This window comes from Cyprinus carpio, chromosome B14, assembly GCF_018340385.1.
Source record: "Cyprinus carpio isolate SPL01 chromosome B14, ASM1834038v1, whole genome shotgun sequence".
In the NCBI taxonomy this organism is placed as follows: Eukaryota; Metazoa; Chordata; class Actinopteri; order Cypriniformes; family Cyprinidae; genus Cyprinus; species Cyprinus carpio.
Window position 1 is genome coordinate 4787133 of NC_056610.1, and position 25619 is coordinate 4812751.

The 25619-nt window shown below is 38.3% G+C and overlaps 1 protein-coding gene across 3 annotated transcripts in view; it reads right to left on the bottom strand.

Annotated features, from left to right (window-relative positions):
* Window positions 1–25619, bottom strand: part of LOC109083511 (neuroligin-3-like) — a 159406-nt gene that overhangs the window by 52450 nt on the left and 81337 nt on the right. For all 3 annotated transcript variants that reach the window (XM_042737823.1, XM_042737822.1, XM_042737824.1), the window contains one exon: window positions 11216–11401. In XM_042737823.1, coding sequence (XP_042593757.1) covers window positions 11216–11401 — 186 coding nt within the window. The remainder of the gene's footprint in view (window positions 1–11215; window positions 11402–25619) is intronic.

Sequence of the window (25619 nt, forward strand, 5' to 3'; positions counted from 1 at the left end):
CTACAATATAATTTTTTGACATTACTGTGAGAAGCAGGGTTTCATTTCTTGCTTCTGAGATATTTTTGGGGATAGATTAGCATGCTTAACAAGTGCTCTTTTTCTAGCGAAAGGTCACTAACCTGAGGCACAGCAAACCCAAGTACACAGCCAGAGAAATGGCTGCCAATCCACAGAAGCACCTTGGGGAACCATTTATACTGGCTTAACGTGCATCACAGTGACATCATGCATCTTTTAAGGGGGCATTGGTGGCTCACTTGATGTTCAAGGCAGAAAAAAAAACCCTTTTTAACTACTAGCGTTTTTAAACAGCTTCAGCATTTCAATAATACTAGGAGTGAAATTATTCTTTTGCCCTTAGAAAAGTCATAAGAATTTCAAATAATGCACTTACATACCTACATTTATTTATGTATGTATTTATTTATTTATTTATATAAATTATTAATTTTTTACATTTAAATATATGCTAAACCGTCAAATATGGATGTATTGAAAACATCTTAAACACAAACATTATTATGTATTTACAGTGGAATATATTTAAATGGTATAGGTATTTTATGCATTGTTTAGGCAAGGTTTACCTAAACATAACCATTTAATTTCACTCCTACCTCTAAAGCTAACCATTATCATCTCTAAAACATATGTACAGTACAAAGAAAAACAAACAATAATATTAATGCCACGATTTAGATGTCTCTGAGTTATTCATACGTAAGGAGAGAAAGAAAGAAAGAAAGAAAGAAAGAAAGAAAGAAAGAAAGAAAGAAAGAAAGAAAGAAAAAGAAAGAAAGCTAATTTACATTTATATTCTCTGGAGGTACGAGAAATGACGAGAGGAGAAAGAATCTTTATAGTTTGATGGCTATGCATTATGTATTACTCACTTTTTATCCTCTTTCACATTTCCTCATGTTTTCAGGTTTTCTTTTGATCTCACTCTCTTGTCAGTGCTCAAATCAGCAGGTATTATATTTTATAGACCCGTCTCACTGCTTCAGGTGCCCGACTGATGCCTCCAGTCCCAGAATGAACTACATTCCTATGGGCGGCAATTTGTCACTTCTCCATTTGTCTTGAAGGAGAGCTGGGTATGCACTCCCTCTGGGACAAATGGCTATTTTTTATACTTTATACACTGCCCGTCCATCCATTACCACTTTCAGTGTTGCTTTCACTGTGCTGGATGTAAGTAGCATCTACATGCAGCTACGGGCAGTGGCTTTAAGACCTATCGATCATCTCCCAGAGTTATTCAACGGGTCTGTAGTTGGAGGTCTGACATATTGCAGCAACTGAGAATACTTCATGCTCCGCTGTGTCCGCACTGGGTCCTCCTGGTTTGGGCTGGAATTTCAAAATTCACTGAACTGAAATAGTCTTCTCTTAAGTCTATTGGTTGAAATGTTCAAACATTTTCAACCTTCTATTGTCTGGTTTTGGTGAGCCTGTGTGAATTGTAGCCTCAGTTTGCTGTTCTCAACGGTGTGGTCTTCCACTGCTGTAGCTCATCTTCTTTAAGGTTCGCCGTGTCGTGTGCACAGAGATGCTCTTCTGCATGCCTCGGTTGTAACAAGTGCTTATTTGAGTTTCTATTGCCTTTCTGCCAACACGAACCAGTCTGGCCATTCTCTGACCTCTGGTACTTTCGCTCAAAGAACTGCCGCTCACTGGATATTTTCTCTTTTTCTGACCATTCTTTGTAGACCTTAGAGATGGTTGTGCATGAAAACCCTAGTAGATCAGCAGTTCCTGAAATACTCAGACCACCAACAACCATGCAACATTCAAAGTCACTTAAAATCACCTGTCCTCCCCATTCTGACGCTTTGGTTGAACTGAAAAATAAACACCATTTGAAATATTTCTTTTTGCATTAACTTATTTTAGAATTATGACACAAAATATTTAAGTATTAATTAGAATGATAATAAAAGTCTTTATACATTTTGTCACTGGGTGGGTTAAGGTTGTATTTCAGAGGGAACACAACAGAATGGATACTGCCAGATTTCTATCATTTCTAAAGGTCAAATGTGATCACTGAATTTACAGAGAGGCTCTTGATGTACATGTTTTAGCCTGTTTTTCTGACATTTTGCAGAATGGGGTTATGCTCACCAGCTACTTGAAATGGGGTCACATAAACTGTTTTTGTCCCCACACACAGGAAATAGAAAAACCATTCCTCCGTCAAAGCTATCTTGACCACTGTGTAAGAAATATCACACCAGTCTGTTAATATTTCTGTTCACATTTATTGTAAGCCTTAAGACATGTTTCACTTTTGCACCAAACAGCTAGTCTTATACAAAGAGGCAGTGCACGTAAGAAAACTAACAGCAAGGCCAGTGGGTAAAGATTTAGAGGGAGGCATCTTTCTTTTGTTTCGTTTGAGCTTATTACAGTCTCACTGAGATCCTGTAGCAAGTTTTAAATGTGAAGGAGGAAAAGATTAATGTGGATGAAATGTCATACAAAATGAGTTACTGTCTCAGTACAACTGTGATTGGTTGGTTATCCTGTCAATGTGATAGGGCTCAGCTCTCATGTTTGCAATCAGTCTGTAAATCTGCCTCAGTGGCTCAAAATTGTGCCAATGAACAGAATAATTACAAATTTATCAACTCACCCACACTGACAATTTTTGAGTTTGTCAACTGTGTTTTGAACAAACTGTATGTCAATACACACTCCGAATAAGCACTACACTTCAAGTAACACTATATCCATCCATCCATCCATTTAGATGGTCACCGGTATGTTTTTATGCCTTATAAATAGAGCACATTTACAGTAGCTCCTGCACACACACAGTCTCCTCTGACACATAATGGTTAAGTCATGAGAAAACAACATCATATGATGCTGCTCACATGGTGTCGCAAAACACAATTTTTTGGTACAACGGGCACTTCAGTTACATATTTGACAACTTTTATGGACATAATAAAAATGAAATATTTTCTTAATTTAAATTAAATTTAAACTCACATTTTATTCAAATTGAATATGGATTATGTTGACTTTAACGTTTCTTTTTTTCATTATTTTGAACTTAACAACAACTCTCTTCAAAAACAGACTCTACAAAAACTGTAATTTATGGGACATCAATTTAATTTCAAGCAAACTGTGCACAAAATATTTGTTTGAGATTATAATATTCAGACCCTTAATAAATTAAATATGAAATCAATAGAAAAAAGATGTATGCATGCATGCATGACATGTACACCTAAATTGTGCAATGACTAATTTACAGTTTAGTCAAATAAATTAAAACATACAGAGGGAACTTTACCATCCTAAGTCCATCACATGTCATGTTTACTTAATGTGCCACTGCATGATACTTGCGATACACATTTATACTTTGCATTGGAGTGAATAATATGACAAGAAATACGCAATGTGTGAGAATGCTAATTTGTCAAATACAGTAGCATTCATTCTCTCTGGTGATTCATATGTACAAGACGAATAAACAATCCGATGTCAAAATAAATCTGATGCTAGCGCATAATTGTTTGCTAAGTCTTTTCATAATCCCCTCCTGCACAGACTTTATTCAGTTTAAAGTCAAACTGTGATGCAGCAAATCCATTATTAGGTTCTCCAAAATAAAAGTAATTTTTAAAGCTTTGTCAATGCTTATAAAACCCTAAAAATGAATATAAATTAGTCAAATCAACAGAGCTGAAAGACAAGTGCAATTATTTAAGAAGTTAGGCACCATCTCTCAATTCCAGTAGAAAAGCGTAGGCGTGAATAACTGTTGTGACGTGTAAAAACATTGTGTGGAGTGATTGAGGATGTTCAGTTAAACTAAGTGCTTTCAGTATACTTAAAGCAAATGGACTTGCTTAACTTGAATGTGTATAATAATAAAGTCATAAAGTAGATTGATTCCTTTTCAGAACCCCTATTCACTATATGAGACACTGTCCCTTTAAGTATAACCCCATTATGGCTTTAATTAAAACAAGACCATATTCAGTCATAATAATAAAAAATTAAAAAAAAGAATTGACTTGCCTTACCGACTGGCTAGGAGTTATCTCTCCATTATATTAACCGTAATGTCACAGCAAATACAGTATCTCTTCATTCCCTAAAATGTTGTGTCACCACGTCTGATGTGTATTTGTTCAATGCAGTCTTTGTTAAACCATCATCTCATTTAGTTCATTAGACTCAAGTGCCTCTTATTCATGCACAGTTTTGTAACTCAAAGTGTTAACGCTTGAAAGTCGTGCATCACAAAGCTACCCACATGAATACCATCTCGCTAATAAAACTAACACAATTTAAGTGTGCATATTTATGATCCTCAATAACCCAAAAGTCTTCATAAAAAACGAGAGCTGACATGGGTAGAAGGAATCCTCCAACGTAGCCCCTCGCGAGTCCCCTTTAATGTATGAGACATTCCATTAAAAGGGGAGCATGTCCTCGCGAGCAGAGCTTTTAGGCTGATTAGTTACAGGAATAGAAAAAAAGGACTCCCGATGACCTTCAGTAACACTGTTGGTAGGCCTCCAACAATCTTCCAATACACACACAGCGAAAGTGCCAGTTGTTTAATATTCCAGCAGCAGCCCGTGGAGCCATCTCTCATTTGACATCGTAATTATTATTAGGAGATAGAAAGAAAAAGGCAAATCTGCATGTTCAATTTGAGCAAGCCTTATGCCAAATAGATAATAACACACGAGAGTGGGTATTGTCCTTGATTTAGAACTCCCTATTCTCGCCATCATTCTCCTGCCCTCTAGTTTGATCTCCCTCCCTGAGCACTGGTGCTAGAAAAACAGCCGACGAAAAGCTAAAATGCATTTGAAGGAGGCGGCAATGGCAGGTCTGCATCCAGCATGTTCAAGAGCTCAGAAAAGAACATCTAGATTCTTCTCTGAACTATGTGATTTGCTGAGATACAGCAGGACACACTTGCAAAAAATATTCATATCAACAATCACAGTCCTTCCCTAGCCCTGGCCCTAACCCACCTTTGATGTTAGATGGCACTAGCTGGTTGAAAAGTTACAGTCCCACACTCTAAACTTATTAAAAGCCACAGACTGGTGTTGTGCAAGGCTCTAGCAATCACTTTAAACCAGGGTTGTCCAATCCTGCTCCTGGAGAGCCAACTTCCTACAGAGAGTCCTCCTACAGAATATATTTCCAATTGGCTCCAACAGGGTTTGTTTGATTAGGGTTGAAGCTGACATCTAGCCCTCTAAGAGAAGGACTGGACTAGAGGGCTGCATTGGGATTGGGATCCCGCTGGACTCAACACAAATCTTGCAAGAGCGGGTGATTTTACAGTATCTTAACTGTGGGCAGGAATGGGCGGTCAAAAAATGTAGCGTGGGTCCCCCCCCCTTAATTTAGCATTTTAAATAGAAATCATTTAGTTCAGATTGTAAAACGTGTGCTACACTAAACTGAATGTGTCTGCTATGCTCCACTGCTATGCTCCAAACAGTCAGGGTTGCCAGGTCTGCGTGACAAAACTAGCCCATGCTAGTGAAAAACTGCCCAAAGTAGAGCAATGACCATATCTCAAATATCAAAATTGAAAATATGTCATTTCCATACCTAAAATATATATATTTATAGTCACTGATATGCACACTGATCATAAACACAGCTCAAAGGCTTCCTACCAATGGCTCTACTTCACAAATCTTAACATTTAGCACAGTTTTATCACAGGTAGAATGCTAAATGTTTTAATACAAGCATTTCAATCAAATGTAATTTATGCAATTTTTCAAACATTTAACCCACCAGGGAAAATCAACCCATGGCAACAGTTTAAAAGCAGGCCAATTCTGTGGAAAAAACACGGACTTGACAACCCTGCATCCAGCACAAGCTGCAGGAGTCAGATTTGACTGATCACAAGGGGAGAGTAAGCAGAGATGACTGACAGATCATGCTGGAGGATTTGCTGCTCGACAGATCCTGAGTTCATTGACAAATATCTTATCTTTCTCCTAATCTGTGTAATCGAAATGTGAAAGTGAACAGTGCGTGCTCATTCAAAAACAATTTGAATACCCTGCATGATAGCAGCTCCCTGATGTGTGCAAATTATATGTAATATTAGAATGTTTGCGAGAGCGGACACAAAAAATGTGGGAGGGGGCGGTAATAGTCAGAAATTTAGCGGGAGCGGGATCAAGAAAACTGTCTAGACTGGACATCCCTACTGCACCCCTGTCCAATCCTGTATAGCCCCATTCTGCTTTATCACATCTGCCGGTCCTGAGGATCATGATTAGCTTGGTTCAGGATCTGAGCATCAGGGACCTCATTCATACCTTTGTGTACGCACAAACCTGCCCTGAAAGAGGCGTACACCACTTCCTATGCAAAAGGTGGGATTAATTGGCGCACATGCACGCAAACACGCATACAAACTCTTTTTCCTGACGTGAGAAAATTAATGGGGTAAACAACGATATTAAACTCTGTTTTCATGTTAATATACACATTTAGGCCTACATTAAATATTCCACACTCATTAATGGAGATAAGCACTGAAATTACTTTAAAAATCATTGCTCAGAAGTTAAACCAAAAATTATATGAACATATTTTTAGTAGATGCGCTTGATCACTTTTCCTGTGGCATGCTATGTTTTAATGACAGCGAGGAGTGCTATAGGTGCACAATAATTCATCTGTAAACTAAACTGCATATCTCATGTTTTTATTGAGAACAATGATCAATGATGCACACTTACTTCAATATTATGGTCGGACACTGCTGGATTCGGTGGTCAAACGGTCCATTGTCCGGTTTGAATAGGACCAATGATAATAACTTTACAGTTATTACTGTACAACCGCAGCTGCATGGAGATATCGATGTTGTGTGAAGAAATCTCCAAAATCGTATGAAAAATACCACTGTATTTGATGGATGCAACTTGAAGAAATTGGTAAGATTTGCTTTTCCTTTCCTTTTTTGAAAATACTTTGTCAATGATGCACCAAGGCAGACAACTGTATTTACACTGCAATAAATATAGGCCTATTTGTTTCCACTAAAATTAGCTAAAGATGTTCACCTTATCAGCAAAACTGCATAAATTTAATTTGATTTGAATTATTTAAAAGAACTGAAATACTATTTGGCCAGTGTAAAAGAATGAGATCAGCTCTATTCTAAAATATTTATCTGAGAACCATTTTAAACAGTTTTGTTTTATGGCTATTTTGATATATTTATTCTAAAACATAACAAGGATATTGGATGATTCTTAGCAATAAAAATTAATGTATGGCACAAATGGCATTTATAGTCGGTATCTCATATTTCCTTAATGTCTTGTACCTTTGACGGTGTTAAACATGGTTTCAAGTGGATGGGATTAAGCACGGAAATGATATGCAGGTGAGGTTATGCATAGTAAAACTAGGCTTTCTAAGCTCCATATATGGTGATTTCGGGGAGGAGTCAGGGTGGAGATACACGTATGCACAATCTTCCCCTGACTGGGATTTATGAAGGGATTTTTGCGCAGGTTCTGGCATACGCATGGTTTTATAAATCTGAAAACTTTTGTGTGTACACAAAATCTAGTTTTTGTGTATACATACGCTTCTAGGATGAAATCTACAGAGAGTTTTATAAATGAGACCCCAGGTGTGTGAAATCTGAAAATCCTTGCCTCAGCCCTACGCCTAAAACCTGACAACAGTCATTCATTGGTAGTTATGTCTTTTGAAAACCTGGCCCTACCTCTAAAGGTATAGATATCAGAATGCATTGGTGGTTGGTTGGTTGGCTCTAGCAAAAACACTAAACCAGGGCTGTCCAAACTTGCTTCTGAAGGGTCACCTTTTACAAATTTTAGCTTTCACCTGCTCCATCACATCTGCGTAAGAGGTTTTGAGTAATCCTGAAGACCATAATTAGCTGATTCAAGTGTATTTAATTAGAGTTTAATCATGACAACTCTCAGAAGATTTTAGCATGGTGATGGATATGACAATATTAATGTATTTGGTTTTGGCGGAATAGATCTGCTACGCTGCTGCTGCTGTTGGTTATTATTGTAGTTGCAGATTATTGCTGCTGCTGCGAGCAAGTACAGGAACTTGCTACTGCCAGTGCATATGGCGATATGGTCCAGTTAGTATTTAAGACATACTGCTGCTGCACAAATAGCATATAAAATAATCTGTAACAGATCTATACAGGTGGAACTGGGGAAGGTGGAGGGTTTCAGAGAAATTCAGGAATCTCTAGTAAATGCTAGCCAGCCATATAAATGTAAGGCAGTAAGGTCATTGGCTGCATATGCAGCATTAACCAATCAGCTTGTGCCAAGTCGTTTAACTCTCTGAATATCATCAGTTACGTCAACATCAGCCTGTGCCATCTAGAGTTTCATGACTAAACTATATATTTAGAGCTAAACTCTGCAGGATGGTGACCTTCCAGGAGCAAGACCGGTCACCCTGCCCTAAACCTACCAGAAGATCATAGGGCAATGACAGTTTAATGTTGTTCCGTTGTGCTTACAGATGGATGGAAGATCATTTGATCACATTTAAAGCCGTCACACAAGCTATATATACATAAATGACACCAAACCACCTATGTTCTCTCCCTTTATGTAAGGTCCCCATTTCCATCAAAGAAGCAAGGCAGATGATTGCCCTAAACTTGATGATGGAGGAGGACAGTGGGATGCATCTGCAATTCATCCCACAGCGAGGGCCTGGCGGGCAGGCTAACTCCTACGGTGGAGTGGGCTGATAGATGAAGCCCTCTTTCCTAGCCTGCCACACGCCCAGACAGGGCGAGCTCCATGTGGGAGCAGCAGTCCCCATAAGATGATGAGCCAGACTGCAAGGAGGAGACAGGTCACAGTGGCCTCATTAACACCACCACAAATACACACACTTGCCAAGCAAGCAACACACTCAATCTCACACACTGCACTGAACTGCGAGGATGGAGCTGAAGTGTTTGTCGATCCGGGCCTTTGGTATTTCAGATGATGGGATTCAGGTAATTGTGTTTTCCCGGGGATCAGGGTCAGGGGAAATGTGAATGGCTCCTGCACTGTGGGTGGGATTCACCTGCAGTGGGATTTCCGATTTGCCCTGTCCAGTAGCTGAAATCCATTTCAACAGAAGATGTTCTTTGTTTTACTCACAGGGCAATTTAATCTTTTGCCAATTAGCAGAACAATCAACATTCAGAGACCACACACACCTTGAGAAGATATTGTATTTTTCCTTTGGATGAACTGAGAGCATTGCTAAGATGTTCCATAAAATTAGATACAATAATTTGTAAATTAAAACACCATCAGGTTATCAACCACAAATAAGTTAAAAAGAACATTCTGTTACGGACTGAAAGGTTATCAACTGAAAATAAGTAAAAAACCTTCCAACATCATCTCCAGAGTGTACATCATTGAATTTTAACCACCTGGATATCTTTCTCATGAATGGCACACAAGCACTTTGTTGAACATGCTTCTTCACTTGTCTCCCATGCCTTAGTCTAAACTGTAGTACTTTGTTGTGCTAATAAGCACTATATAGCTATGACCAAGGCAACTTGTCTCAATCTTCAAGTTGTGATGACAGCTACCTTTTTAAAAAAATATTAAATGGATTCTTTACTACTGCATTCCTCTAAGCCTCACCATCACCATTTGGTAATCCTTTTCCTTTCCCTTGCCGTGATGGCTAAAATCACAGCTTTGAGAAGTATTGCAGAACTAGCTGATTGATATTGGTTTTGCAATAGCAGGATTGCGGTTTCAATTTTCAAGGATCCTGGTAGTTTATAGAGGCTGTCAGTAAAACCAAGCTCCTCCCAGTGCTGTTTTTTTTATCTCATCAAACCAAGTAGGGAATATACTTCTATTCAAGGGAAACATCAGCATTGGTAATTTCCAATTTACTGAGAAAGGAATGAGGTGGTTGATTTGACTGTATAATAACATGCTACATGAAGCCTGGCAATATTGAATATGTGAATTGAAAATGCATTTACGGTACAAAAAAAACAAAAACAACAAAAAAAAAACCTATCCAAAACCAAAGTAAATCAAAGCAATTAATGATGCACTGATGCAATATGCAATCTGAAGACTGCAAACGTATACGTAAAATTATTCATGGTAGGAAGTGAAGTGTAGAAACAACCTAAGACCTTATCTGAAACTTCAATGATTGCTTAATAGAGAAAGCCAGACACAACTTTCAATCTATATAGAAAAAAAGAGTGAAAGAATTACAGTGGCTTCCTTTACAATAGTCTCCAACAGATAATATCAGTTGCTTGTATCTCAACATGTACAATGTCATGGCTCCATTCTAAAGTCTTACAACACTACAAACAGAATGTTTATCTTTATAATGTACTGTTTGCATAGTATATACATATTTATTGCAAAGGAGTTGAAAGTTACAGTTAACATTTGTCTTATGATTGGAAAAATTTGTTTTAAGTTCAACAGTTAATTTGGATATCATGAAAACCCCCAAAACCAATTGATGTTTCTATAATTATGTCTCACATCTCAGAAATGCCTCTTGGGAATCTGTTTTCGATTTTCATATAGCGTCCGCCACAATGATATGATAAAAGATAAAAAATGAAACCTTGGTAAGTCCTGTGAAAAACCGCTGCTTCTATATGGCTGCATAAATACATAACTATCTATGAATGTTAATTTACACACTTTGTTTGCAATTGATTGCTGGCTGACCATCCAGCATCGCTGACATCAATTAAAAGCACTTTGGTGGTTTATGCAAAATCTCAAACAGGTTGTCAACAGAAAAGCAACACATCTGCAAATCTTTATATTTTTTTGTGGTTGTTAATTATATTGCGATAGTTCATCTATGAATGACTACTGTAAATGCTTTTTAAACTAATCATTTATACTGATCTATGTAAATAACTATATTTTATATAAAAAATTTATTAATAATTTACTACTGTTAATGGATTTTTCATTCTTTTTTACAAACGAAGTGATGACTCAACAGTTAATTGAGTTGTCTATGGAAAGAGCTTAAGCATTTAACACACGATATTACTTTTTTTCAGTCCTTTGCATTGTGACGAAAAGATAATTATGCAAAGTTGAGTATTAAGGGGATTTTAATTTGACAAAGGCATTTCTTTTTCTTCTGTGGAATGAAATGTTCTCACCTTCAGAATGGTGGGACAGGGTCAGAAGGCTCACACAAGAGGCACCGATTCCTGATCCAAAAACAGTGATGCGGTTGGAATCACCGCCGAAATAGCCAATGTTCTCACTTATCCAGCGCAGAGCCTGGATCTGATCCAAAACGCCATAATTCCCTTTAGCAGCCTGGTCTCCTGTGCTGAGGAACCCTGTAACAGATCAAGGGCACATAGTGTTAAGAGAACCTGTAGCACCTGATGATCCTTCTAAAGGCTCTCATCAAACAAACTCATAGATTTCAACTTCAGAATTGGTCTCACATTGTTTTTGCAATGGACTTTGGACAGTGCAGTGGACAATGGATGATACCTCAGCTCGTGGAGGAGAGGTGTGCTGCTTATTTTTCAAGCAATCCGACATTTTGCCTGGTAAACTGAATGAAAAAAAGTTCCATAGACTCAATTTGATTGAGAAACTCAAGGCATATCTTGAAACCAGAATATCATATCATCTCTTTTGGCTTTAAAAGGTCAGAAACTGCACAGCAATGCACTTAATTTCTCCATATTCCTTGGAAACCTGAATGCCTTGCAAACACAACCACTCACTTTTTTTTTTTTTTGCATTACATTGCATTCCATTGAATTGCACTGTAAGTTGAACAAATGATAATGTAATCATAAAGAAATCATAATAAAAAAGGAAAATAGTAGAAATGATACCGTTCTGCTCTAGAATGACATCTCAAGAAAACCATGCACCATTACAAAATAATAAAAGCAAATGTAGAACAATGTATTTGTGCTCAACCATATTATTGTGCTAAATCAGAATTTCTAGCCAGATTTCCTTGCAGGGAATAGAGAAACAAGACTGAAACGATGTTCATCTACATGTTGCCTCCCAGAAGAGCTATTATTAGCACTGCTAACAGGGAAATGAATTTTCTGATACATAGAGGTTAAATGTTTTATCTGGATCGCTTCCTGTCTTCACTCAGACACTGGATGGTTAGCTTTGACAACCTGACATCTCTAGAGGGGAGGCCTCAAATTGCAGGGCTGGTGTTAACATGTCTGGCACTGTGTGTTCGTGGGTTTGTGAGAGAGAAAACGAGGGACTGAAATAGAGAAGGGGAGAGTGGGCGAGAGAGATAAGAGGGGATTCACTAAACAGCTGTGCGACTTTAGCATGCAGCATTTCGGTGCAAACCCCTGCATCTTATTCACTAACCACCTGCAATTCAGTTTGAGCAGGCCCAAAATATGCAAAATTTACCATGTGTAAATTAAGCCATATTTTATAGAATGTGCTATATTGATTGTGGCAAATGGTCAACATGGTGATCAAATAAAGCAGAAGAGCATTACAATCCAAGAGAATTTCTCTCTACAGTTAAGGAACCGATGAGTGATGGGTATTATCAAACAAACTGACAGACCAATTGCATGTAATCTCAATTTGCTAGCAGTGGCTGAAAGCTAGAAAGTAGGAAGAGTGTCCGAATCCAATATTTGAACCTCCGGTCTGCTGAGTTGCCTTCATCTGGTTGTATACTTGATTTAGTGAAAAGAATAAAAGTGCTATCTTATGAAGCAGTTGAAAAAAATTAATGAATTCATAATGCATGATTCCATTTCCTCCAAGAAATGGAATTGAATTCATTGAATTCCTTGGATTGAATTTCCTTGGGAGGTATCTTAATGCAAAAATGCAAGCAAGGCAGCTGCCTTATTCTTGGACACAGCTTAACATTAGCATGTTAGCACACTGAATGTACAGCGATTAAACTCCTCTTTACTGCATATCAGCAAACGACTGTAATGTAAAGGCAGTGCTGTTCCTGGATGGACGGTTCTGCATGGATAGTGGAGGAAGGTTTACCATCTTGTTCCTCAAATCCATTTTTATTGTGCTTTCATCAGGAACAAATCAATTAAACAGCATGTAATATATTAGCATATCAAATAAAGTATGTTTTTTTGAAAGGCTGCTTCATGTACAGAGGAGCATGCATTGGTAAAGGAAATAGGTTTAAAGAGAGCAGCTTTCCTCAACATCTCAAGGGCATTGGCAGACATTCTGCACTTCATTATGTCACTTTATATTGACATAGAGCCGCACGCCGAATCAAATGCAGGTTAATTCACTTATATTCATGCAAAACACACCGCTGCATTTTGCTTCTCAAATGCTTATTAATGAGCACAACCAAACATGCGATTATTCGCTGCGAGTGAGATGTGAGACCTCACCCAAGCACACAACTAGAGGTGTAAAAAAGCAGCAATTTTATGTATAAAATTATAATAATGTAGTAATAACACACATGTAAAACCTCTTGTATTCTGTTTTTTTTTTTTTTTTTAACATCCCATTACAATGACATGTCTTTGGCATACTTTATAACATAATTATGAATATGGGTTTTAATTAATTTTATTTAATTATTTTATGATCATTTTACATTTGTTTTATTGTTATTATTATTAATTTGTTATACATTTGACATAAAAACACAACAAATGGTCTTAAAAACAAGTAGGAATGACTTGGACTGAAAATGATTCTATTTAAATTGGGGGTGTTCGTGATAAATTGGAAATAAGATCCAGAACTATTACAGAAGACGAAGCAAACAAACCCACAGGTTACATTTAAAAATATATTCTCCATGGTTTGTGAATGTATTTTAATTGGAAATGTGGTAGCAAATGTTTCCTTTGGAAAGCAATTAAGATTATATAAAGCTGTTTTTTATGCACCATGGCTATTATACAGGGCTGTTGTACAATTTACAAAACACTGAGGTCATACTGAGGTTGGACGAGCCATTATATTTGCTCTTGCTTCAATCTGTTATTGCCTGTTACATCACTTCACTATGTTTATGTTGTGTAGGACTTTCACAGAATTGTACACACAGCAATCTAATCTGCTATCTGTACATTTTCAGCATCATATAAGGCCTCTAGAGATTATGGTATTTGTTAATTTGACGATAATGCAATACATAACAATATTATTATCCCTTTGGGGAATGGAATATGCTTTCCACAGGCAATTTTATGCAGAAAAAAGCTCATAAGGTGACTTCCAATATCAGTAGTACTTAACATCACTAAAGGTGAGGAAACACAGACTCTCCTATAAGAGTTTTCGGCTTTATCTACATAGTGCTTTTAACAATAGCTCTTGTTCACCAAGCAGACTGAAAGAGGGTGAGAGCTCTGTCTCAGGCCAATCTTGCACGTTCACATTCCACCATTGTAAAACCCTTTTTGGCTCAATCACGCACACAGATATCGATCGATGCGGCAACAATGACATGACATTGAGCTGGTGGGAGTTGGGCAGGAGCTGACACTGGAATATGAGCACATTAAATATACAGCAAACCCACTGAGATTTCCTCACCTTCTTTCATCACTAAAGCCGTCAGGCTGATTGCACGCTGCTGTCCATCCTATGCTTCGCCCTCCGTTCATCTACCCTGTCACCTGGACAGCTCATCAGAAAGCCTCATGCTCGGAATATCAAAATATTCCATTCAGGTCTTCATTATATGCGTTCTCAAGAGCCCAAAACATCACATGCTTATCATTTTTAGAATCATCTACTGCATATTAGAATGGCACTATAGACACTGAAATTGTATGTTTGTCTTGTTTGCTATAAAACTAAATAAATATAATAATACATATAGCAGCAAGTGGCATCTATCTGGGCCTAGCCCACTATCTGCAAAAATAATGACCGTAAATAATCTCAATATGCCAAAGCATTGCAGAGATGTAGCCTTAGATCCTCGACTTCAGAATAGGGGCCATATTTCTTCAAGAAACACAACTGTCATCACAGACAAAGACAATGTATGTTAATTTTAAAGTCAATCGGACCAATGGTTGTGCAGTTAGAACCAACTTGATGATTTGATGTTCTTTAGCACCAAATCGTGTTGACGTATTAGTAAATCGTGGGAACAAATTGCTAATTCGTGGCAACAAAATAATCCCCCCCAACCCCCACATGCTATCTCTGGAGGTCTGTATCAGACTGAGGCCTTACACAATTCTGTCAAATTTGGTGGAAAGATCTCATTCAATTTAATAGTTATATCCATTTATCTCCAAATAAACATTTACCTGTGTTACTTTGGCATGAAGAATCAAAATCTTGACCATTTCCTAATAATATCAAAGAAGTTGATCACCCAGATTATTAATTATGTGGTGTTATTCCGATTTGGCAAAAAAACAAACAAACAAACAAAAAAAAAACCTAAAAGCATTTTGCTATAGTAGTTTGTGATCAAACAATATGGTGGACAAGTTGTAGGGCAAACAATGCCATATTTGGTATTGTTATCCGCATGTTCAGGGGAATATAAGGAGATTACCCATAAGAACATAAATTCTATATTAATTAATAATTCTAGTTTTATGGCCATTAGATGGTGCAGACCCCAAAACTTCCCAGGCTCCCTCAGGGCCTGAGGGCGATGACACATACCAAGTTTTTCGCAATACATCACTACATTTATAAATAATAACATTTTACTGCAAATTGACACTCAAAATGTTTGCCATGGGGAAACCGGGTACTGTTTGACGTGGTATGTCACAGTTTAAGAATTATGTTTATATATGAATAAAAGCCTAACTTAAATCTCCTCATCATAAAGCAACAGCGTCTCCTCAGAAGCCATGGATTAAACGGCTCAATTGATATGGATCTCTTTTTACAACATTTCACTTGTTGAAACTTGACATGTTGATTACATATACTTTCAAAGTATGGAACATTTTGTGAGAGAATATTAAAAAGGTCTTGATTTTTGTATCGAAGATCAATGAAAGTGAGTAAATGATGACAATGTTTAAATTTTTTGGTGAGCTCTCCCTCTAATGTCTCTGAAGCTGAAGCGAAAATACATGATACTCGTTACTGAGCTTAAGAGAGAGGCTTTGTTAGTAATAGAGGAAGGCAATATGGAAGGGAGGAAGAGGATGATGCAATGGAGTAGAAGCATTTGACATCAGCCAGTCTGTCTTCCTCTCTTTCCTTCAGTGTGGATGCCAGCTAACAAGGCTGTCTGTGTGTCTGAACTCTCTGCCAGTCTCCCATCCCCGCCTGCCCAACCTAAGCTACACAATCACAGCCTTGACAGCCTCATAACCCCCTCCATTCTCTCCCCAGGGCTGAATAGAGGGACACTGGGGTGAGGATGATGAGGGGAAGGGAATGCCACCCTCAAAAAAACATAAGAGGCAATGTGTTCCCGTTTCCTTTAAGGGTTCTGGATTCCCCCACCCCTCACTGCAGGGAAGCAATTCCTTCTTCCCAGACCTCAACCTCCCCCTCACGCTGGTCCCTGTCAGGCCACTGAATTCCGGAAAATATGGGATTTGAAAAGAAAAAGGGCTTGGCAGGGGCGGGGAGCGGGATTGCCATTTGTATCACTGTACAGTCCTCTCTTCAAAGACACTCGCTGGCGCTTCAGTGATGAGTCTGGGAAGTTGGGGGGAGGCTAGAACAAGAGAGCTGTTTTTAAGGCTCTCTGAACACTGGGGCCCATTCACATCTCATTTCTGCTCACTTTCTGACGGAGGGGTGGAAAAGAAGAGGCCACAACTAGAGGTTTCTATGTGAAATAGATGTGCTTTCCAGCATGCAATGAATGGCATCTGAGAAAATATGGGGTGAGGCTTGTTTTTCTCTGAATTACTGAGATGGTTTACATATTCGCAATTCCGAAGTCCACTTTGTTAGAATTTCATTAATTCATTATCATTCAGTCTATTGTGTCTTCCTGTTTTGAATGGATGGGTTATTTATGTTGGTTTTTACACGTTTTTAATTTGCAATTTGATGACTTTTAAAGATAATGTAAAGACTTGTAAAAACTAATTAAATATGAATTTTCCTCATACCTTGAATATACAGTTCTTTCAAATGTGCATTTTTTTTTTTACATAAATAATTTAAATAGAGGGCAACACTTTAGACGTTAGATGTTACATACACTTACTATTATAATAACAATAAATTATGCAAAATTACATGCAAGTAAACCTAAGCCTTAATTCTAACCCTACTCATATAGTAAGTACATGTAGTTAATTAAAATTGGTCAGGACTTAAATGCCATGTCACAAAAATGTCGTTATCCGTCACCTATTTTTTGATTTTCTTGATATTTTTTCCTCCTCATGACATAAAATGGCTTCTTGTATTGACTTCTGCAGAATGCAGTTGGTAAATAAAACACGACTGAAATCTAGAGATCAGAAACCCAAACTAGATAGAAAACATAAATGAGTCTAGCTATCCAAAAATATCCATGATATATCAATTAATTCCAGATATTTATAAAAAAAAATGTATATGGCAGCAATCAATTGCATAGCGATTTCTGTATATATTAAAAACAAAATAAGCTCGTTTCAACAGACATAATAAATTAACTTAGCTCATAATGGCAGTGGACTATCCACTATAGACTAGACAATAATTAGAGTGCAGTGTTCATAATTTACATTAGTCCTGCCAGTCTGATTGCCAGTCAAACACTATCTGAGGAGTTACAATTAACTTCAACATCCATTTAACCAGCTCTCGTTGACCGATTCAAGATGGCGGCAGCATTGATATATGTGGAGAAGTTGAACATTAATATATGAGTCATATATATCCATTTGCCATTTTGGACTTATTACCATATTCATCACAGAAGAGTCATATTCCAGTCACTGCCTCTATGTACTGCATTGTGATACATTTTTATATATCTAGAAAAATAAAAAGAACACCACATCATTGACCTATAAATCATATAATCCCATCATTCATCACCGAGAGGTTTGTGATTGAGTGACTGGCGTGGAATTAATGACTGCAGATATATGATAGGACAGCATTAGAGGAATGTCATACCTAGATTTAGATGAGCTCTGACAAGACCGCCTTTCCATCTTTGAGCTCTTAATAACAGTAAGAGCTCTAGACGTGAAGAATCTCAGTCCAAACTCTTTACTATTAGATGAAACAAGCAATGTGTGTGTGTTTGTGTGTGTGTAACTGCGCAGGCAATACATTCTTAGAATTTTGATTTTCAGTTCAGTCGAAATGAGCAGTTGATGAGATTGCAATGGACATGCAATTTCGAAGGTATTAAGCACATTCACCTCAAAGACACAAAAACCTGTCATATTTATGTGCCGTGGTGGAACGCTACAAACCAAAACCCATATTGTTGATAGGCGAGGATAAACGACCTGGGAAATTTGGGACTGATAAAACAGATTGCTTCCACTGAAGTCCAATGCCTTTAGGAGCATACAGTAAGCAGCGTAAAGTAAATCAGGGTGCTTATGGGCCAGCTGTTAGCCATCCTGTCCTGTGACAGCACTTCTCTTAATCTGATTACATGACATGCTCTCTCTCCGGGCAGGCAAACCCTGTGAATGACAAAAGAGTGGTGCGCATTGAACAGCCCTGCTCTCATGGAGCACTTCCCAATCAATCACATCCCAGCATTGAATGGCACTGAATGGAAGTGTGTGTGTCAGGGTGGGGGCGACTCGCTCTGCATCTCAAAGACAGCAAAAGGCTTTTACGCTAAGTGTAAGCTGCAGCCTCAGAGCTACAAGAGTACGAAACTCTTGCGTACATCAGACGGGGGGGTTATCAAAGCAAATCAGTCTAAGGGAACTGGCATACACGGTCACATTTCAGAGCATCTTCAAAGTGCTGCTCGCCCCCGATCGCAGGTGGGAGCTGCAATTTCATCTCCTGATAATGAGAGGCTTTGGGGGGTGGGGGGGGTCTTTAGCTCAGAAGTTTGAAGAAAAGCAACGCAAAACTCCAAACGCCGTCGCGCCGCTCCTTTCGGTCTGACAGCCTGCTTTGATAAGACCATCTTTTTTCTTCAGATTAAAACAACGAGAGCGTTTCCTCACCACGATGTTATTCCAAACTTGTATGACTTTTGTCATACTACTACACTATTGACCCATTATAGACTACACACTATTGCAATATATGCACATAGTATGCATAGGTAGGATATAGGAAGACTGATGTGTTTACGCCATATGAGGCGGATGTTTCCTGTAAGCTCCTTTTGAGAGATTTCCGCGCTATGACTCTCTGGTGGAACTTTCTGTACAGTAGCATAGGCAATGTAGTTTTTCTACAAAAATTCTGCTGTTAGAAATAAGTTTGAATAATGAGAACAGATGGCTTCAAAAAGCATGTATCATCCAAACAACAAAAAACAAGGCTGTCATTAAAGGTTTATAAGTTATCATTAAAAAATACCCTATGGAGAGATGTAACTTTCTGAACCTGACTGCTGCACTCTGTTAAACTTAACTCTTTCCCTGATGGAATTTTCCGGTATGCCATTTTTTTTTTTTTTTTACTGTCATACGTTAGGAGGTGCTATTATACATCTTCTGAAAGAATCCCTGGATCAAAACATGGGGAAGAAGAAAAAAGAAACAAGCAATCACATATGTGAGCAGATACATACGTAAAATTACACAGTCATCAAACAAACAGCACACAAATCAAAACTGCTAATGTTTCCGCATGAAATATTGACTCATGAAGTGGTTTAGGACTGGGAAGCGTTGGGGGTGTTGATGGATGCGATCTTCTACATATACGTTTCGATCATCATTCTGAATCTGATCTCGACTTACCCTTTTTTCAAAATTTAGCTTCTTAAAAATATTTTATTTTAACTTGCCCACTTTCAGATAATATTTCATTGTTTGTATCATTCAGCTCATGTCAAAAGCACATCATTTTTGGAGTTTGATAGCTTCTGGTCTGTTTTGTACAGAAAAAAAAGGTCATGGAAGTTTGGAGGGTGAGTAGTTGGTGACCATTTCTAACATTAGATAAACTCTTCCTTTAATTATCAGCGCAGATTTGGATGAAACTCCTGCCAGGTTGTTGCTGTGGGCATGGCTTGTGGTTTTGCTTGTCCCGTGTCTTGCTAACACTTTGTCTGGAGTCGAAGGTGGAAACATCATCCAACTCATTAGGGGGCTGTCGAGCGTTCAGCTACCAGCAGAGCCAGAGTATTCTCCTACTGGATGGGCAATAAAGGAGCACTTACACCGCCACTCTTCCTTGCCAAGTCCCTTTCCTCCATCAGTTGCGCAGGCATGGAAAAGCAGCCCACACCACAGCTGTCCAGCTCTACAGAAGATTACAGGGGAAGCTGTCCACTGCCTCCCAGTGTGCTCGTGTTTGAATGCGCTGGGAGTGAGGGTGTGCGGTTGGGAGGTATGGATATTAATCACGGCGAGCGGTGCAACCTGGGCCTGCTCTAGAAGATGGATGTGGTGTGAGTACGGTGATGTCACCCTGACGAATGGCTTGGCGATGTTGGAGGAGACTTGCACATCGCCTCTCATTTCAATTAGTTCCCAAGCACTACTACCTGCTCCATCCTCTCACACAGGTTAGAAACACACACACACACACACACACACACACACACACACATACGCATTACAAACACGCACCATTCCTCTTCTCCGGCTGTGGACCAAACTCACCTTTATCAAGCTGAAGTGACAGTAGTTTTTCTTAACAGGCTGCACTGATACGCAATCATTGCTCAGGAAACAGTTACTTCACATTAATGGCGCAGTAATTTGTAGTCCTCTATTGTTGCTGTCATTGCAAAATGAAGTTCTGTTTCTATCTACTCAACACTCGCTTCTGAGAACTATTTATTTTGCCATGATTCTACAAGGCAATTCAACCTAAATAGAGACCAGAACAGGTTAAGACAATGCAATCTTGAAATATCTGGCCAACAATATGCTCAAAGTTTGTCAGGTGAAACAAATCAATCACAATGTAAAAAGCAGCCTTGTTTACTAGTGATGCACTGAAATTTCAACAACCAAAATTTTAGCCAAAATGGTTTGAAGAGCCGAAATCATTGACCAAAACACTGTTGTTTCATTAGCACTTCTCTGAAGGTGTGTGTTGACTGTAGACATAAACTACAACATGTAAAATCCCAAGGTCAGTCTTTTAATCTATGCTGTTTTCTGTTGATGCATGAACGAAAATGAACTAAACATTACATGTAGTGACCCTACCTTTCAATAATCCCCACCTTTTTTTCCTTTTTTAATTTTAGTAAAATAAAACAAAGCCTCAGCTTTTTAAATGTAATTTTTACCATGAAATTCAAACAATCAATATTGTTTTGATGTGTTTTAATGTAAAGGGTCACTGTAGCCACCTCAGTTATAACGGCATGTGAACTGGTCATCTCGTCTGCTTTACTAGTTACAGCAGAAATGAAAGTTATGTAAAGGAAATAATAAAATGATAAATAATGAAAAACTATACACCACCCAAAACTACTCTTATTGTGGGAAATGGAAAAGAAAGGGCTGTGTGTGTTTTATTTTTTATTTTTTATCTCTATCATCATTGAGTGATGGTTGCCAATCTGAGCAGCTATGCCAAGACTCTAAAAGCAAGAAAAAATCTCACAAGACAGTACTGTATATCTGAAAAATGTACTCTACATAAATAAATTCCATTTTGTTCCATTTTTTTTTTACATAAACAAGGATTAATTTATTAAATATGGTTCTCACCAAAGTATCTAAGCTCTGAAAATAAATCATTGTAGCTGGTTCACCATCATTTGGGGAAGACAAAAAAATAAAAATAAAAATAATAATAATAAAAAAAAGAAAAGAAAAAAAACCATGGATTTAATATAATGGCTCAATAATTAATAATACAAAAATAAACAAAGAAATCCCCAGTAGTGTATTTATTTTTTTATTATTATTTTCTTTTTAATAAGGCAAAACATTATAGCAAAAAATACAGTTCCCGACCCCCATAAGAAGATTGGTTATTGATTCAACACAGAGCTGGTCGGTTGGGTTTAGGGCTTACGTCTCTTTATTGGAGAATTTTTTGAAATATCTATAGAAAAAATAATGGGGGAAATAGCTCCAGAAGCCATACTGCAGAAAAAGTGAGTGGACAGTGATGAACTCGATTTGGACCTTTGTAGGATGAATGATACCTGATACCTGATACCTCAGGGAATAACCATGAGTTGATAAGCTCCAGCATCTCTAATGTAAATTGCTGCTCTGAGCCAATGATAGCAGCAGAACAGGAAACAGCAAGCACCGTTTAAAACACAGGTCTCAGCGGACTGACCTCTATACCTTTAGAGGTGATTTATCTCGTGTGTAAACTCTCTTCTCTACTCAGAGGAATGGCCTCTCTCTATCTAAACTGCTGCCTTTAAGACTTCAAGAGCCTCTGCTTGTGCAAAGCAAGCACTGGGCAAGGGATTTGAGAAGTGTCCCTGGGGCTCTGAACTCCAGCTTAACACATAACTTGGGTTTTGAACCTCTGAAGCTTTTAATCCGGCTAAATAATGGGAACACATCTAATGCCCTGTATATGGGATGAAACTCTGTGTATTGTGATGTTACAGTAATGAGCTGGGCATTTGCGCTGGTTGCCCCCTGCATATAACCTTTGAAGTCTATTATCTACAATAGCCTGTATGCGATATTATACAGTTTTTCTTTCCAGAACATAATGATTGCACCACATGTTGGTGACCTAGGAACACTACAGCTTTTAATGTGGCAGGGTTTCCAACAGTTTTATTTATATCATACATTTATTTGGGGTGTGCAATTACATACTGATGTTGGTGGGACATCTGAACAACTATTTGGTCTTAAAGAAGCCTTATACACTGATCAGCTGCAACATTAAATCCACCTGCCTTATATTGTGTAGGTTTCCTTAATACTGAAGTGTCAGGCATGGACTCCACAAGACCTCTGGACGTGTCCTATATTATCTGGCACAAAAACATAAGCAGCAGATGCTGCAAGTTGCATCTCTTCTCATCTACATCTCTTAGATGCTCAGTCAGAGTGAGATCTAAAGAAATTGGGGGCCAAGGCAACACGTTGAACTCTTTGTCATGTTCCTCAAACCATTCCTAAACAACATTAGCAGTTTGGCAAGATGCATTATCCTGCTGAAAGTGGCCACTGCCATCAGGGAACATCATTGCTACAAAGAGGTGTACAATCGGCAACAATCTTTAGGTAGGCGGTACGTGTCAAAGTAACATCCACATGAATGCAGAACCCAAGTTTTCTCAGATGAACATGGCCTAGAGCATAACAACACCTCCGCTGCCTTGCCTTCTTCTCATAGTGCACCCTGCTGTCATCTAAATGATGCACGCACATCCAGCCATCCACCTGATCTAAAATAAACTGTGAATCACCAGAGCAGGCAACCTTCACTCTTAAAAATAAAGGTGCTTCACGATGCCATAGAAGAACCTTTTTGTCTAAATGATTCCATAAAGAACCTTTAACATCTGAAGAACCTTTCTGTTTCACAAAAGGTTCTTTGTGGCGAAAGAAGGTTCTTCAGATTATGAAAGGTAAGAAAAAGATGGTTCTTTAAAGAACCTTTGACTGAATGGTTCTTTGTGGAAACAAAAATTATTCTTCTATGGCCTCGCTCTGATGAAACTTTTAAGCACCTTTATTTTAAAGAGTGTTCTTCCATTGCTCCATGGTCCAGTTCTGATGCTCACAGGCTAAATGTGGCACTTTGAATGATCTGTGGCTACAGCTTCATACTCAGCAAACTGCGATTCACTGTGTGCTCTGATACCTTTCTATCATGGCCTGCATTAAGTTTTTCAGCAATCTGAGTAGCTCTTCTGTGTGATCAGACCAGACAGGATCGCTTTCACTCCCCATGTGCATCAGTGAGCCTTGGGCACCCATGACCCTGACGCTGGTTCATCGGTTGTCCTTCCTTGCACCATTTTTTGCATGTACTGTACTAACTAGGGGTGCAACGGTTCTTGATACACATTTGTACTGCGCTTAATCTCAGTTATAACAAAGGATATAGATGATCTGTTTTGGCAAAAAAACAAAGTTTTAAATACACATTTGGAGTGACAGCGTTCATTAATGCAAAGTACAGGCTTTGCTGTCTCGTTTCTGCATCTGCGCATCTTTCTGCAACCACACAGCCAAACCGCTGTTGATCACAGGAACGAAGCCCAGCAGAAGAAGACGTTTGTTTGTCTCTGTGAAGCAGCAGCAGTGTAAATGAAAACAGTACAATTTATAAGTATTTAGTGGAATTCTCTCTTCAGTTTAGCTGTTGTGTAATATTGTTATATGAACAAATATATATTTAAGTCTTTGGATCTCTAGATTAATTTATGATACAAACTTTGTCCTGTAAGATTAGCCTCACTGCTGTCATTGGAAGCTTTAGACTCTATTACATTCATTTCCAATGGATTTTACATTATGTAAATAAAATGAACTGAAATGCACTTGTTTCTCAAACAATTTCCTTTATCAGTAATCGAGTCATGGTTAAATTTTGAAGACTTGATGAGGATGCATGATGGAGTGTATCAGAAAGGAGCTCAATTATATTTACAGAAATATGTATTTTAATATATACTATATTTGTTGTCAGACTTCAAATTTACCCTGAGTTGTAGAATGTTGTGGAAAAGTTTGTTTATTTCAGTAATTCAACTCAAACTGTGAAATTTGTGTATTAAATGAATTCAGTGCACATAGACTGAAGTCTTTGGTTCTTTTAATTGTGATGATTTTGGCTCACATTTAACAAAAACCCACCAATTTACTATCTCAACAAAATCGATTCAAGAATTTGAGTGAACTTCACAAGGAATGGACTGAGGCTGCGGTCAAGACATCAAGAGCCACCACACACAGACGTGTCAAGGAATTTAGCTACAGTTGTCGTATTCCTCTTGTTAAGCCACTCCTGAACCACAGACAACGTCAGAGGCGTCTTACCTGGGCTAAGAAGAAGAAGTACTGGACTGTTGCCCAGTGGTCCAAAGTCCTCTTTTCAGATGAGAGCAAGTTTTTTATTTCATTTGGAAACCAAGGTCCTAGAGTCTGGAGGAAGGGTGGAGAAGCTCGTAGCCCAAGTTGATGAAGTCCAGTGTTAAGTTTCCACAGTCTGTGATGATTTGGGGTGCAATGTCATCTGCTGGTGTTGGTCCATTGTGTTTTTTGAAAACCAAAGTCACTGAACCCGTTTACCAAGAAATTTTGGAGCACTTCATGCTTCCTTCTGCTGACCAGCTTTTTGAAGATGCTGATTTCATTTTCCAGCAGGATTTGGCACCTGCCCACACTGCCAAAAGCACCAAAAGTTGGTTAAATGACCATGGTATTGGTGTGCTTGACTGGCCAGCAAACTCACTAGACCTGAACCCCAGAGAGAATCTTTAGGGTATTGTCAAGAAGAAAATGAGAAACAAGAGACCAAAAAATGCAGATGAGCTGAAGGCCACTGTCAAAGAAACCCCATCCC